At 30.7% G+C, this 16,633-nt stretch overlaps 3 protein-coding genes across 3 annotated transcripts; all 3 read right to left on the bottom strand.

The window, feature by feature from the left end:
• Positions 1-525: 525 nt before the first annotated feature.
• LOC114180390 (ras-related protein RABA6b-like) lies at positions 526-4,089 on the bottom strand. Its single transcript, XM_028066701.1, has 2 exons — positions 3,738-4,089; positions 526-1,172 (listed from the first exon to the last, which is right to left on the bottom strand). Exons 1-2 carry the CDS (start codon positions 3,962-3,964, stop codon positions 740-742), a joined length of 660 nt encoding a protein of 219 aa, XP_027922502.1. The 5' UTR covers positions 3,965-4,089; the 3' UTR covers positions 526-739.
• Positions 4,090-8,368: 4,279 nt separating this feature from the next.
• LOC114181355 (probable calcium-binding protein CML27) lies at positions 8,369-9,262 on the bottom strand. Its single transcript, XM_028067781.1, has one exon. The coding sequence runs from the start codon at positions 9,194-9,196 to the stop codon at positions 8,660-8,662; it is 537 nt and encodes a 178-aa protein (XP_027923582.1). The 5' UTR covers positions 9,197-9,262; the 3' UTR covers positions 8,369-8,659.
• A 3,131-nt stretch (positions 9,263-12,393) lies between these two features.
• On the bottom strand, positions 12,394-13,427 carry LOC114182561 (thaumatin-like protein). Its single transcript, XM_028069449.1, has 2 exons — positions 13,330-13,427; positions 12,394-13,201 (listed from the first exon to the last, which is right to left on the bottom strand). The coding sequence occupies exons 1-2, from the start codon at positions 13,385-13,387 to the stop codon at positions 12,492-12,494; spliced, it is 768 nt and encodes a 255-aa protein (XP_027925250.1). The 5' UTR covers positions 13,388-13,427; the 3' UTR covers positions 12,394-12,491.
• Positions 13,428-16,633: the final 3,206 nt, after the last annotated feature.

Raw genomic sequence — 16,633 nt, 5'->3', positions numbered from 1 at the left:
GACAGTCTAGAAAAAAGCACAAGGAGTGAAAAATGTTTTTTTCTTTTACAGTAAATAGTGTCTGCAGAGGTTGTTCAAATGGAGTCTGCATTCTTTACCGATTTTTTTTTGTGTTGTCTTCATGAACATTAACAATACACTTATGTTGATATATTAAAATTCTTTTTATATATTTTAAAACATAAAAATCAGTATTCATAAGTGTATTTTATAAGCACAGTAAATGGACAATACAGGAAAACTCAACAACAAAAAAATTCCAAATTCCTTCAATTGGCTTAAATTGTGTGCCCAGTTTGAGTGTGCCAAGAGTTTGGTGTCCCTTTTTATACCAGAATTAATCTTTTACTTCCATAGAATTTCGATGTTCAATGCCATATTTTATGAGACAGATTACACTAATATTAAACTCTGATTCTGATAAAAAAAAAAAAACTATAAAAAAGAACGTTGAAAGTTGTATCCAACTTTTTTCTCAGGTGAAATTTCAACAATTCTTGTCACATGACACTTGGTTCAGAGACATTGAAAACAAACATTTCAGCATTTCTTGTCAATAAAGTTCTCTATTTTTTACTGTGATCTGATACAGGAAAAATGCAAACCTAGTATCTGTACATAAAAAGGAACACATCAAATAAGAACTAAAAGGAATGTGGGGAAATTAAACGGGAAGAATCAACAGCTGAATGATCAAAGACAGTTGCAGAATACCAAAAATTCATCATGTAAGCTATAATCAGGAACAGCAATAATTAGGTTGTTTAGTAGCAGTGACTTCATCAGCTATATGGATTTCCTTGCCATTAGGAAGATTTAATGATGTGCCATTGATTTTGGTTTCCAAACTTTTGTGGCTTATGATGTCATGAATCTTGGTGATCATTTCTAAGAATGCTTCTTCAACATTCTGATTCTGCAGAGCAGAAGTTTCCATGAAACACAACCTTTCTGTCTCTGCATACCCTTTTCCTTCTTCTCTCTCAACTTCTCTTGATTGCCCCAAATCAGATTTGTTTCCCACCAAAACCACCACCATGTCATCTCCTCCAAACTCTCTCAACTCATGAAGCCATTTTCTTACATTCACAAAAGTTGCTCTCTTTGTTATGTCATACACCAGCATTGCTCCCAAGGCTCCTCTGTAGTATGAGCTTGTGATTGCCCTAAACCTACCACATAGTTGTTCAAATATCTTTGAGAATGAAAATTATGAGTACACTGCTATGTAAATCCAGATACAACGGTGAAAATGGAAAATAATTGTTGTTTTAATTGAAACAAAATATAAGGGCCTATATACAATTTAATATAACATTTCCTAGTCCTTCTTCAAGTTTTGCAAGAAAATATGGTTGAATCATACTCTCATGAATGAAAACTATTTACCATAAGAGTTTTCTCTATAGATGATGATGAATTTGGGTATTGTTGAGTTAGGCAACTAGAAACAAAATAATGATCATGGATTAGGGTTGGTCACCAAAACCCTCAGCACAATTTCACATGCATATGTTCCACTTCAATTTTGTTCTTACTCACCATCATTTTCATCCCTTCTATTAAGTTTTGGCTCAACTTGTTCTATCCTTGTCATGGACCAACCAAACCCAATAACCTTACCCTATTCTAAAATTACATTGCATTAGACAAAAAAAGTTGGTTTCTACTTTTTACACTAGAGTGAGGGTACCCTACTTTTAAATTCACTGATTTTGTAATTGAAAAATGATGTTAAAACTTCTACACTTTCTCAATCCCATCATTCAAATTGATCATTGAAGCAAAGTGCATTGCATTGCAACTTTTCAATTATGCTAGATGAGAAATAAAACATTTTTGGCTCATATACCCAATTTTAAGTGCTTTTAAGTAACTATGAAGATTCATGAAGTGACTTTTGAACCTTTTGTGGTGATTTTTCTTTTACCATGTAGTGTCTCCCTTTTTGTTTTCTAATTTCAACTCTGACCCAAATTTGACTTAAATGTATATCCATTATATCATGAAGGTTTGGTAATAGTCAATTCATATATTAATGTATTAGGTTATGTTAAGTGGGCCAAAGAGCATCTCAACATATTCTAACACTTCTTTTAGAACAGAAAATAAGGAAAGTTGGTATGAATTATGTTAAAGAATTTTTGTGGAGTAGTAATTATTGTTGTTTGCAATTTTAAATTATTCATAATAATTGTTGCTCGATATAAAAAGTGAAAATATTATTAAATGCTATCTTTATAGAGATGGGATTATATTTAAAATAGAGAAAATTAATTTATTGAAAAGAAACTTTGAATACTAAAATTTTATACAGTAGAAATGTAATTGGCCTTATTTTTAAACAAAAAAAAAACTTTTTAATTTAAAATCTTAGTTTTCTTAAAAGGAGACCATAGAGTGTAAGATTTTTCCTACAAACTGCATCTAATTTTCTTTGTCATTAAATTTGCTTAAACCTAATTACAATGTTTGTATTAAAATTTGGGTGAGGTCACAGACCTAGTGCGTCTACTTTTTTTTCTTTTTGTTGTCTTAAAAAAGTAGAGACCAAAATTAATTTTTGAAGTGTTTGCTTCAGAAGAAAGCAACCAAGTCTTTCACAACTCAATGATCTATCTACAAGTGTTCATTTTATGGGCATTTTAGTTATAAACCCTAAAAAATACATATAAATCCTATGTTGTGCTTTGAATTCAATGCATGATTATCTATCTATCAAATGTGTTTAGGTCCACATTAAAGATTTCTAGATTTTGCTTTCCGTCCACAAAACCTAATCTATATTCAATTAATCTATGACTCAGTAACCAAAAATTATGAGATATTAAATTCAAACTTCATTATCAATAACAATAAAACTATACCCAATTGGCACCCCTCATCCAAAAGCATAATTTAAAAAAAAAATTGAAATAATTCTATCCCTAAAAAGCAAATCATTTATTTATTATTACTCCTAGAGAATTTTTTAGAAAAAAGTTCCAACCAATAAGGAGTATTTTCCCCTACTTATACAAATATAATTGAAAAAACAAAATTGCTGTGAAATTTTTGTTTCTTTATGTTTATCTTGACCTAATTACACAAATATTTTGTCCCTTTCACGACCAAACAAATGGCAGAGAGTCATAGGAAGGAAACAAAAATGCAGGCAAAAGAAAAGGTGGTGGGACATGATATTGTGAGAAAGTTGATAAGGCAAAGGGATTGAAAAGTTGTTAAAAAATTGAAATAATAAAAGTCAAATTAATTTAATTCATTAAACTCTTCTAGACTAAGCAAACCAAAAACACCGACTTTGAATTTGAAAAACAAAAAAGAGTTTAACTTTTCATCGAAAAGTAAAAGAAAAATTGAAACGAAACCAACACCAAGAAGAAGACAAATTCCCAAAGTACCATGCAACTGAGTTCTGCACATCTTCTGCAATCTGCATTCTGCAGATTCAAAAGGGTTCTTGTATTTCTTGATTAAGCCAAGAACAACACTTTAATACAGTTTCTTAATCAAAATTATCATAAGCAATTCTGATTAAAAGAAAACAGCACAGGGTCTAAGCAAAACACCACTGAAGATCATGAAGACAAAGTGAAAGAAAGTGACAGAAAGAAAGATAAAGTGATGATGATGATGATGATGATGAATTAATTAAAGAGAGATAAAACACAGTGATTGATATTGGAAGCAGTTGGAAAGAAATAAAAAATTGATGAGTTTGGTTTGGTTTGGTTTACCTTTCTTGGCCGGCAGTGTCCCATATCTGTGTTTTGATGAGTTTGTTCATCACTCTGATGTTTCTGTAAGCAAATTCAACACCTATGGTTGGTTTGGAATCTAATCTGAATTCATCTTTTGCAAACCTTGATATCAGATTTGTCTTCCCAACGCCCGAGTCTCCAATCAGAACAGCTTTGAAAAGGTAATCACACTGTTCATCAAAGGCATCATCAGCCACAGCCATGTTTCTGTCACAACTTTCTTTCTCTCTCAACCCTTCTTCTTCTTCTTCTTCCCAGAGAGAGAGTCAAAGCAGAAGAAACAAAGCTATGGAGGATTGAAGCCTCTGATATGAATGAAGTATATATATATATATATATATATATATATATATATATATATATATATATGGCAGTGACGAGGGAGAAAGTTGTTAATAAAAGGGGTGCAGAGTTATGTCATCATCATGTATATGGTTAGAAAGCAGAAGAGAACACTGTCCAATTATATGCTGTTAATAACTTACCATGCATATATATATATATATATATATATATATATATATATATATATATATATATATATATATGTATGCAGTAAACAGAATATTATAATAGAGATTCTGATAATGAATAATGAATAGATGTGGTGTATACGTTTGTACAGTGTTAAGTATGCATTTATTTTGTTTTTGTTATAATGGTATGTAATAATAGGAATGAGAAAAAGGAGATAGAAAATGTTGTATGAATTATAGTATATGTAGTATTTCTTTAATTGATTGATATTATGTTGTGCAAGCTATTCAATATTTTTAATTAATATGAAAAAATTATATTAATTACGTATACACATGTTATTAATATGAAATTAGGAATTTCAATTAAAATTTTGTTTTTTATATGAAATTAGGAATTACAGTAAATCTTTACCTATAAAGGGGTATTCAAATTGATTTAAGCTTTTAAAAAACGAGTGAAATTAAATTAGTTTTTTCTTCAAACCTTATCAAAATAAGGTATATAGGTTAAGAATTCTTCTTGATAATATCTATACATATAGATTTTCAAATCTAACCGAAGATTAATATGAACGATCTCAAACTTCACTTAGATATTCAATTAATTTGAACGATAAAAATTCTAATGTGTAATAATTTAAAAAATTAAATTGATATATTTAAGAATGAAAAGTAGTGAAGATTATGGGAAAAGATTAAGTAATGTCTATACGCATCATCACCTAAATGGAAAACAATAAAAATATATATGACCAAAGTTTCATCCACGATTATAGATAGATAAATTAATGTTAATATATTACAATGTGACGTGCAATGGAAAGTAATCCACACTATATTATATGCATCTCTATTTATTCTTTTAAAGTTAAATTAATCATACAGAAGTATTACATCACTTATTTATTTGGTGAAGTTTAAATTAAATGAGGAATGACGCAAATTGATAATGAAGTTAATAACTTTGAGGATAAAGTTTTATTATAATAAGAAAATATGAAGGAGGAAAACAATGAATGAATATCTATCGTGTAGCATAAAAAAAACAAAAAAGGAAATATATTTTATTTAGTATTTTATGTCTATAAATTGTTTTTGGAGTTGCATGTGAAAGCATTGAAAAAGACAAGATGAATGGTCCATAACATTCGATATGAACAATGTGGTGAGAGACCCAACCATGTGGTTGCTCTTAGGGCATATGCAATAAAAAAAATGATAATGATATTTTGACTACTAAATTTTAACAACTTTTTTTTGTAATATGAGATGTCATCTTCTAAATAATTTTGAAATATTGATAATGAAAAAATGAAAAACCACTCAGAAGATACCATCTAAGGTTGTAAGAGAAAGTTGTCAAAATTTAGTAGTTAAAAAATTATTTTTCTTATTCGATATCATTTGGTATGGGACTAATTTTGTGTTTTTTTTTTTAAAGTTGAGGAGTAATTAATGGAATACAAAGATTCATTTAAATATTTTTTTTACTTGTCAAGTTTTACTTCTTTTTTTGTTGCATTATGCATGATGAGTTTGGGCCAATCAAACCCATTATGGGAAATCTATATTGAGCTTTCTCTCCCTGCACCGGAAAAATTTTTAACTGCACCCCTATATTTTGACCATAACTATGAACAAAGAATTCGACAACACCAATCTAAAAATGCAACATCTGGAAGAACGAATTGATGAATAATTTTTCGTAATTGTGTTGTTTACTTTATTATTTTTCTGTTAATTTAATGAAGTGTGTTTTCTAACATTATTTGAATTTACCATGATGTGATAACAGTCTCTTTAACCGATGTAAATATTTTCACTTGTGGAGGGTTGATTTTTCAACCAATGTAAAACGGACGCTAATTAACATTAACATCAACTTTTCCTTTTGAATCGGGTGCCACGTTGTTTGTTCCCAACGATTTGCAGCGAAATGTGAAAACAAAAATGTGTGTCCTCAAACACTCCACTTGCAAAATATATATGAATTTAAGGAAAATTATGTCATTTTTGAAAATTTACCGACATAAATAACCCTTTACAATTTAACATTTTTATGCAGATTTTTAACCTTTTTCTTGAAACACGTTATCCAAATGCATAGTTTTCTTGGTAAGATTCCTAATGTGCAAAGATTTTTAACTTTTTCCAATTTCAAATAAAAATATAAATTTCATTTTAAAGTAATTTATAACACAAATTCTCCCGAGGGTAAACATCCAAACACACCCTTATATAAGTGTTTAGAGAACGCTGGCTAATGTCAATTTCATATATTTATGATAAAATTTAAATATAATTTATTCAATATAAAATATTGGATACATAATTTACAAATATATAAAATAAATATAATATCTCTTAAATATATAAGAAGTAATTTATTATCTTATTTATGTGCAAATAGTCAATCTGGTCGTTAAAAGATTGAGATACTCATAATAGATCTCTATAAAAATTCATGCACATTAGTCTTTGAATTTTTTTTGTTTTCCATCTATGTTCCTCTTTCATGACACTCTTAATATAAGTTCACATTACATGTAAATGTCACTGTAACATGTTTTTTACTCCTACGTATTTCCTAGATGTGTTACTTGTTGAATGTCACTGTAACATGTTTTTCACTCCTACATAACTCCTATGTGTTTTACTTTTACAATTTTGTCAGAAAAATTCATGTAAGCTCAAACTCTTCATCACTTTGAACAAACCCTCTTCCTCTGCTCAAAATAACACCTACACTATCCCCCTCTGTTATATCCAATTAATATGAAGAGAGAGGAGGTGAAGAAAGGAATGCTTACAAGCTTTCCTTATTAAAGAGTAGTATCTAGAATAATGTTGAAGGACTAGATTTCAAAGGATAGAGAGAATTTCTAAGCCATTTGAAATCAGGGTTGTTGTGACTTGGATTAGAAGTTAGGTATCAACCAATTGGTCCCAGGGAATTCCATTATGAGAGTGCACAATCAACTTTGAAAGATTTGTTGTAAGGAAAACTATACTTTAATTCCCTTTCTTTATTTCCATCATTTATTATTTATTTTTTGAGATAACTTAGTGTGACTTAGTATTTAGCAATCAATTCTTTCATAAAAATTAAAGATAACGATATTAATCAATAACTATAACTCACATTAAACCACACTAAAGAATAAAAAATAAATAAGAAATGAGAGTCATGCTATCATCATCTTTATCATAAATATCTGAAAAGAAGAGCGAAAAGGATCACTCCACATGATCATATATCAGCTTCAACTCATTCTAGCACTTCCTTTGGAACCGTGTAGGTCGATGCACAATGCAGTGTCATGAGCATCTCATTAGATCTATGATAGTTCAATAATATCGACAAGCCAAAAAGTGTAAAATTTTAAGGTCTTTATTGTCATCGAAAACTAGATTCTCTTACTTTAAATAAATGATATTGATTTGTTTTAAAAGTACTTTTTAGTGATGTTTATCTTCATTTTTCCCTTGACCACATTGGCCAAGAGTTTCTCTCCTTTAATAGGTTGTATGAAGATTTTGGCTTTAATGTTCATCACCTCTATGAACTCCATGATATGAAGGTGAGACACCAAGTGCATGACAAAGCTTTGCGTTTTATCAGAAAAGAGAACCACGTTGTTAATCTAGATGTTATGTTGTCTAATTTGATGAGAGCTTTTAATGGAAAATGATATGTTAACAAAGTTTTTCTTACAAACTTTTTGACAAACTACTAATTTGGGTAAAAAAATATTATTTTATTACTTTATTTTAGTTAAAAAATAAAAAATAATATATTTTAATTCTATTTAAGAAAAGTTTGTCAACTTTGTCAAAATACTTTTTGTCAAAAAGATCATTTTCCTTATGCATAACTCTAATATTTGTGTCAAACACAGGAATAAAATAGTCGAAAAGACTCTGCTAGAAGAAAAAAATTATCAATGACCTATTTGGATATAAATAAAGTTTATACAAAGAGCTATATTTCCTCAAATAATATTGTCCTTACATTTTTATTTTCTCCTTTCAACATCTCTCTCATCTTTCCACCAAACTGACCCCATCAACACTGAAGGCGTCAACGTTTTTCACGACTCGTTGAAATCTAAGCGAAAAATCTTCCACTAACTAGTTTGAGTGAACTTTTCTGGGAATCTAAATTTCAAACTAAGAATAAAAAGCATGAACAACAAGAAATTGTTTACAGATGCACGACCTTACGAATCATAATAAATTTTCCATTTCCAATTTTCCATCATGATTCGGATTCGATCTATGTCTAATGTTTCACTGGAGCAATTCACCAGAACGATAATTATACAAAGAGAAGAAAAAGTAAAAGAGGAAAAAGAAAGAAAAATCGTACTCTGAAAGTAGCCACCGGAGACGCGTCGAAATTTCAATCGGCGGCTAAGACTAATGGACGGAGCCATTGGTGGCGCCGCGGTTCTTGGAGGTCATCATCATCGTCTTGAACTCCTCAAAGTTAACGAATCCGTCGCCGTCGGCGTCGACGGACTTGATCATGTCGCGGCATTCATCGACGGAGCACTTGAGGCCAAGGCGGTTGAGCGCGAGGTGGAGCTCCTCAGCTGAGATGAGTCCGTTTTTGTCGCGGTCGTAGAGGTCGAAGGCGTCGCGGAACTCGCCGGCTCCACCGTCGGTGGCGTCGGAGCGGCAGAAGGCGGCGAATTCAGTGAGGCTGATGAAGCCGTCGCGGTCAGTGTCGAGGTCCTCCATGACGCGGCGGAGGTCTTCGGGTGAGACGCCGGATCCGAGCGTCCGGAGCACGCTGTCGAGCTCGTCCGCGGAGATCTTGCCATCGCCGTTGGCGTCGAAGCGGTTGAAGACTTTCTCGAGTTCGTTCATGTCCTCGAAGTAAGGAAATGACTCGGGATCCGATTTAGGTTTCGGGTCGGTTTCTGAAGGCGCGGGTGGGTTCGTTGTTGCCATAGCTTCTTTCGTTCGGATTTAGCTTTTGGTTTGGATGAAGGGTTGAGGGTGCTTTTGATTCTGGTTTGGCTTGCTTTTATAGTGGTTTGCACTGTTGCGATTAGTGTCTTGTGTGGGACCACAACTGATTCGAAAATTAGAACGTTGTGGACTTGTCAAGGACAATGTGCTTTAAAAAAAAACGTAAAAACGGAAAGTGTACATTTCAAAAATAAATAAATAATAATAATAAATAATACATTCTCTTGCCATACATTTTTTTTCCACTCTGACTAAAATTTATTAAATAAAATTATATTTTTAATAAATTTTAATAAAGATTGCCAAAGGAGGAAGAATGGCACATTCTGATGCCTAAAAAGTTAGATTCATTGCTTGAAGGATGAAGATGGGAATTTAGTTTCCCCACTGAGTATTGAATGAATTGCGTGGACTTTATGCGATGTGTCAGCTGTATCTGCATCACTGCATGTGACTCTATTACCAACCCTTCAATGCATGCCTTTGACTATGCTTTTGACTTTTGACATTGAAAAAAAAAATTGAGGTGTCAAAATGGTCATTTCTCTTGGTTTGATTTCATTCACTATGAGTTAATTATTTGGTGGACCAATTCAATTTGACTCATTCATAAGCGAGCTAAAAAATTTTGAATCTAACTCAGCTCACTACGAGTTTAATCTGGGTGAGCCAAATTATTGGTGAGCTGGGTCAAAAATTAACACGTACTGACATTTATAGAAAAAATTTCAATACAACCTGATCTAAACCTGTGATGAACCGAGTTGATCCACAAATTTTGATCCACCTTGACGATTCTAAGAAAAACTATTACTCTTTAATATATTTGATCTTCTTATTTTAGCATGTATTATATCTTTTTTCGATAATGATATAAAATTTCAAAAAACTCATTTAATTTTTATTTTACCAAAAATTTTAATGAGAATTTAGCATTTTAAACTAGAACATTCAATGTTATTTTTATCTAAATGATAATCTAAGTATTTATAACTTTTAAAACACTCATGTCCAGTTTCTTTTAGGGATAATAAGCCTTGCATAATAAGGTATTAGGTAATTGTAGAGTTTGATCTTTTAAGTTAAGCTAACTTTGTGAAGTGAAATGTTAATAAAATTAATATATCTTTTGGTCAATAATAGTATTATTAAATATCAAGTTTATATGAAAGATACTTTGAATCTAATGAATGTGAGTTAATATTTTGTGATCGACAAAATGCCACATCTCTATTGAGAAATATGTAGTCTTTTATGTCATATATCTCCTTTGTGAAAATGTCTTTGGTACTAGGTAGGCAAAATATATCAATGAATAGATGAAAACTTAATTATCTCTCCTCATTAAAATGCATTTGTGTCTATTAGTAAAAGTATTTTTTTATATATCTTTAGGTGGCAAAAGTAATTATATCTACCAAACTTTTAAGTCTACACCATCCATGTCTCTTCTTAATTAGAAATTTAAGGAAAAAGGATTTTAATGACCATTGAATTCCTTGAATCTCGAATCTTGCATTCACGGGGATCAATGTTTTATTATTGGTCAAATGTTTCATCTGTCTCTCGATAATTGAATATGTAGTAAATTATATTCTTAATATATGAAAATGCATTTCAATTAGTTAAGTCGGTAAAATATCCATCGATGTTAATCAACAAATTGACTGAATGTCTATTAATAGGATTTTGTAATAGTAAATCTTATTTTAATTTTTTTTAAGTGAGTAATTTCTTTTTTGGATTTTATAGGTTATGAGAGTATTTAAAAAAATGCCTTTTTAAGATCTTGATAGATTTTCTACAAGAATTCCTCCATTATGTTATAAATTCATGAAGATATTTTAGTACAAAATCTCGTAAAATTAAGATCATGTACATTTAAGATTTTAAGTAACTATATTCCATTTGAAAATTTCTTGTGAGAATCTTAAAAAAAACATGATGATATGAAGATATGCAATTGGAGAAATAATTGTACAATAAACTACCTCAGAAAGCAGTTCTCATTAAATAACATCATTTATAATATTTTCAAACAAGTTGTGATTTTTTGTGCTCAGTTTGTTGCCATTGTTTATACGTTTCCTTTCTGCTTTTAGTGATAGAAAGCCCAGCAAATGAGTTTAGATTATTATTGTACTTTATATTTGGAGTGGGTCCATTTGATTTTGGTGTGGTGGCGACTTAAGACATTTTTAACTTAAGATTTTGTAATTTCCTTTTAAGAAAGGAAAAACAACTTATAGATTATACAATCCAAAAATCCTAACTTTCAAATTACAAAACAAAAATTATTTTAATATAAAATTATAAGAAAAAAATTATGAAAGTTGGTGAAGAAAACAACTACCAATGCTATGCAATTTGGACCCATGAAAGAAGAAGCAACCCTAGGTGGAACTAATTATAATAATTGAATGAACACCTTAAAATTTCTTATCATCAAACATGAATTCAAATTATATGGTAACTTATGTTACTATGGTTTTTACCTTATTTTTTAAATAAGATTAAATATATTTTTGGTCTCTTAATTTTTACTGAAAACTGGAATTAGTTCATCTTCAAAAGTTTGATCCAATTGAGTCTCTTAATTTTAGAACTGTATGAATTTAGTTCTTATAAATTTTAAACATCTTCAAAACTTTGATCCAATTTAGTCATCCAACTTTAAAACTACATGAATTTAATCATTTTAACCAAATTTTGTTAAATTTATTTAAAATTTTAAACGTATTTCATAATATCATTTAAATTGTATATGTTGTCTAACACATTTTCACTTAAACGTTAGTTAAGAAACAACTATTGATAGCATTTGAGTTGTTTATATCGTTTAACATATTTTTGCTTAAACGTTAACTAAGAAATTATCATACAACATGTTCGAAACTTTAAATAAATTTAACAAAATTTGATTAAAAGAACTAAATTCACACATTTTTAAAGTTGAGACTAAATTGGGTTAAAATTTTGAAAAAAAATTAATTTAATTTTAAGTGGAAGTTAAAAAATAAAAAACATATTTAACCTCTAAAATATACTAATTTTAATAAACTGAAAAATAATTAATATATTTTTAAAATGTTATAATTAATTAATATAAATATTTTGAAGACAATAGAAAAACGGTACTAAAAACGAAACGAAACGAAACGGAAAGTCAAGAAACATCCATGGAATATATAAATTGGACATTGGCATTACAATATCTTTACTAAAACACACATTATTCCATAAATGAGAGTTATTCTTGAATTACCCAATACAATTAATTAGGGCAGAAAGTGACCAAATAATTAGCACTGGGACAAGTAAAAAGACTACTCAAGTCATCATAGGCAAAGGAGTAAGCCATGGGACAAGCACTTTTGAAGATTCTAGAATATTGGGTGGGCCCACATGTCTGTGCAGTTCCATGGCTGCCTGTGCAACAGTAGTTTGGCGAATTGAAAGCCCTGCATGCACTCTTGCACGCCACCACGCGCTTCTTGTCCTTTGACCGCACCTGCAGAACCGCCGGACACATTGTATTGAGGTCCTTTGTACAGCCCGCAAACTGACACTTTCCCGGTACTGGGCCGAGGCCCGGGCCTCTGACTGGGATTATGCTCATGGGAAGGTTGTAACCATCTACTAAACTAATGTCGTAGTAAGCTAGTTCAGTGCCAGTACCAATGTTGATTTCAGCAAGGGTGGCAGGCGGGGCGCCGCCAAGCCCATTACAGAAGAGACCGGCACCGCAGTCTCCAGTATCACATTGGCCACGGCCCGCAGCATCAAAGTTGCAGCCGACACGGGGCCAAAAGCGGCCTGCCCATAATGGGGGAAGTTGGAGGGTCTGGTTCTGGTGAGGAGGGAGGAATAAACCGCCACGGGCTAGTATGGGCTTTCCTGCGTTGGACTGGATTCCGGGCCAGACTGGGTGAGAACATTTGTTGTAGAGTGTTACTGTTGTTGCTGAAGTCCAAGGCTTAGGCACTATTGAGATTGAAAATAAGTGACAAACGTAAGTTAGTTCAGATGTTACGTGAGAAAAAAATGGTAGAAAACGTAAGAACCTTTTGTGTGGGTTTGAATCCGTAACGAAAAATGTAGAAGAAAAATACCTGAAATGTTGAAGAGGAGGAAGAGGACGAAAAAGAGGGTGTGGATGAACCTTTGCATGATGAAGACTACAATGTGATTGTTTTGTGTTTGCAATCCCTGCTTCTGTCTTTGCATATATATATATATATATATAAAAAATGGGACTCTCCGAAAAAATAATAACAAAAAATCGTTCCGCAACTTATTTTAATAATATAATTATGTAAACTAATAACTTAAATTAAGATATTAATATATTAGATTACTAAATGTCTTTTTTTATGATGCGAAAGTATCATCTCTTTTTGAAAAGAATGGATGTGGACAATGAGAAATTATCAATGGAAAACCTTTGTTATTTAATGAGTATATTTCCTATCATATATGATACTATGTTTTATTTAAGTTTAACTTGACATTTTATTTCATAAATAAATAAATAAATACTCTTTTTTCTTACAATTTATATCTATCTTTTTTTTTTTGTTATGTCCTTACCATACACCTATATATTTAAATTTCATCAGTAGTTTAATTTTTAAAGTTTTACACATTCTAATTTCTTTATTTTAACATTATTTAGTTTGCATTTTATATGTACTATTTTTATTTCTTTTTTTAGTTTTATACACATAATTGTTAATTATTTTAATATATACAGACTAAACTAAACTTATACATAAGTGTACAAAATATTAAAATATAAATAGATTTTTTAATGAATAAAAATTTAAATCTAAAACTTATTCAATATATAAGTTAAAACAGTAACAAAACGTTATACTTAATAAAAGTCAAATGAGTGTTTACATTAATTGCTATTTAATATTTAGAGAAAGAAAACGAACAAAATATCTAAATATAATACTTTCTCACTGGGAAGTTATAATTATTCTTGAAATTTGTAATCTTTTGAACTGTACTCTTGTTTGTATTTGCTAAAACATTAAATTTTACAACCTGTTACTGACAAATAATTAAATGAAACATTTTAATCTTTAAATAGGCTGGTTTTATAATAAATGCACACCAAGTCTATCTCACTTTCACCCGTCCAACTTAAATGTTTATTTATTAGTTTTAATAGTTAGGAAAAAAACATAAATATAATATAAAGTTTGATTCGATGTAATAAAAAACAAAGTAATGTAACTAGATGAATAAATGTATATAATTTTTTTGATTTTAAATAATATAACATCTTTTAGTTACAATTTATAAAATATTAAATAACATGCTATTGTTGAACACAGACCAAAGTACAAAAACGTATGTACCAGAAAAATTTGTGTTATTGAATTAAAAAACGTAGGTTGACTTGAAAGCCTCCTACAGTAGTTATTATTAGAATCACACCCAGATTTATATGCTAAAATCATGGGTGGTTAATTGAAATTGAAAGAGAATTGAATCTAGTTTAACATATTAGGAAGCCTTAAGGAATTGATCCAACTTCAAAGATTTGTTCATAATATTTGTAACGAATATGTGATTTGTAATAACTCAGTCTAATTACGTATGTATTTCCACATTTTTTTGTAGAAGATGCCTAGTTCAGGGGTACCTTTCAAGTACCTTAATATACGTTGCGTTTTGCAACAAGCCAATGAGATTTCGTAGGACAAGACATAAATTTGCTAATCAAACTTATTTCATAAATAATATCTGGACGAGTTGCAGTCAAGTATATAAGCTCCCAACTATTTACCTAAACATGGTTGAATAAACTTAGTCCCAACATCCTCTTTTGACAGTTTGGTGCCTGAGGCATTAGGATTTTTCACTACATTGCTATTCTCCATATCAAACCTAGCTAGAATCTCACAAGTATATTTTCTTTGACAAATCAAAATTCTTTGTGAATTTTGCACAACTTCTATTCCAAAAAACAATACCTCATCATTCCTAAATCAGACATCTCAAATTTTGACATCACTAACCTTTTAAATTCATTACACATGTTCCAATCATTTCCCGTATATATCAAGTCATCAACATAAAGGCTTATAATTAAATTTTTATTTCACTCATTTGCTTTTGTAAATAGAGTATGTTCACATATGCATCTTTCAAAACCTTTACGAGAGAAATAATTCTCTATCTTGTTGTACCATGCTTTTGGTGCCTATTTAAGGTAATACAATGTTTTTCTTAATTTCAAAACTTTGTCTTCTTCCCATTTCTTCACAATATCACTAGGTTGTTGTACATAAATATCTTCCTTGAGTTCACCATCAAAGAAGACACTCTTTACATCTAATTGAAAAATGTTCCAACTATAATGAGCTGACATAACAAGTATGATACGAATGGTGTCAAGCCTAGCAACCAAGGCAAACACCTTTGTATAATCAATCCATATCCTTGAGCATAGCCTTTCGCCACTAATCTTGCTTTAAATTTGTCTATTTCACCATTCTCTTTGATCTTGGTCTTGAAAATTCATTTAACTCTTGTGGGCTTCACTCCATTTGGTGCATCAACCAATTCCCAAGTCTTATTTTTCTTGATTGACTCCATCATCGCATTTCTCCATTTCAAACTCTTATTAGCTTCTTCAAATGATAGTGGATCATTCTCGATTACCATCACCATAGCATTTTAAGTCATCTTCATCGGACAAGCCTTTACCACTTTTGTAATTGCCATCCAACCGGTTCTCTCCTATTTCATTTTACCCTTCTCAAATTGGATTTTCATGATCATGATTATGTGGTTCAGAATGTGTACCAGACCTCGTGGAATCATCAATATCATTATTTTGTTCTTCCTTTTCCCCAATTTCACTCTCGACCTCCACATCTTCTTCCCAATTTAAAACATTTTGCTTGCATTCTTCTTCATTCTCCTTCCATTTCCAATTCTTTTGTTCTTCAAAAATAACATCTTTATTGATGAGAATCTTTTTGGATATAGGATCAAACAAGCCATAGGCTTTAGATTCCTCACTTACTCCCATAAGGACACACTTATTGCTTTTGTTATCTATTTTTAATTTATGTTGATCAGGTATGTGAACATGAGTTATTCATCCAAAAATTCAAAAATATTCCATTGTGGGTTTAACTCCACTCCAAGCTTCTTTTGGAGTTTTATCTGACACAGCTACCGTAAGGACACCTCTTGAGAACATGTACACATAATTTAGCAGCTTTTGCCCAAAATATCTTTGGAACTTGTTTCTCAATCAACATGGACGGTATCATATTCACTATTGTTCCATTCTTCCTTTCAATCACTCCATTCTGTTGAAGAGTGTAAGTTGTTGTCAATTGTCACCTTATGCCTTGATCCTTGCAAAATTTCCCAAATTCATTTGAGGTA

Source organism: Vigna unguiculata, chromosome 4, assembly GCF_004118075.2.
Source record: "Vigna unguiculata cultivar IT97K-499-35 chromosome 4, ASM411807v1, whole genome shotgun sequence".
NCBI classification, from domain to species: Eukaryota; Viridiplantae; Streptophyta; class Magnoliopsida; order Fabales; family Fabaceae; genus Vigna; species Vigna unguiculata.
Note: the sequence above shows the minus strand (reverse complement) of the source record. Positions and strands in the feature narration are given on the sequence as shown.

Coding starts and splice junctions, on each gene's coding strand:
- LOC114181355 (XM_028067781.1), bottom strand. CDS start 9,196: ATGGCAACAACGAACCCACCCGCGCCTTCAGAAACCGACCCGAAACCT.
- LOC114182561 (XM_028069449.1), bottom strand. CDS start 13,387: ATGCAAAGGTTCATCCACACCCTCTTTTTCGTCCTCTTCCTCCTCTTC. Junction 13,202..13,329: donor CCTCCTCTTCAACATTTCAG/GTATTTTTCTTC, acceptor CAATCTCAATAG/TGCCTAAGCCTTGGACTTCA.
- LOC114180390 (XM_028066701.1), bottom strand. CDS start 3,964: ATGGCTGTGGCTGATGATGCCTTTGATGAACAGTGTGATTACCTTTTC. Junction 1,173..3,737: donor GACACTGCCGGCCAAGAAAG/GTAAACCAAACC, acceptor ACTATGTGGTAG/GTTTAGGGCAATCACAAGCT.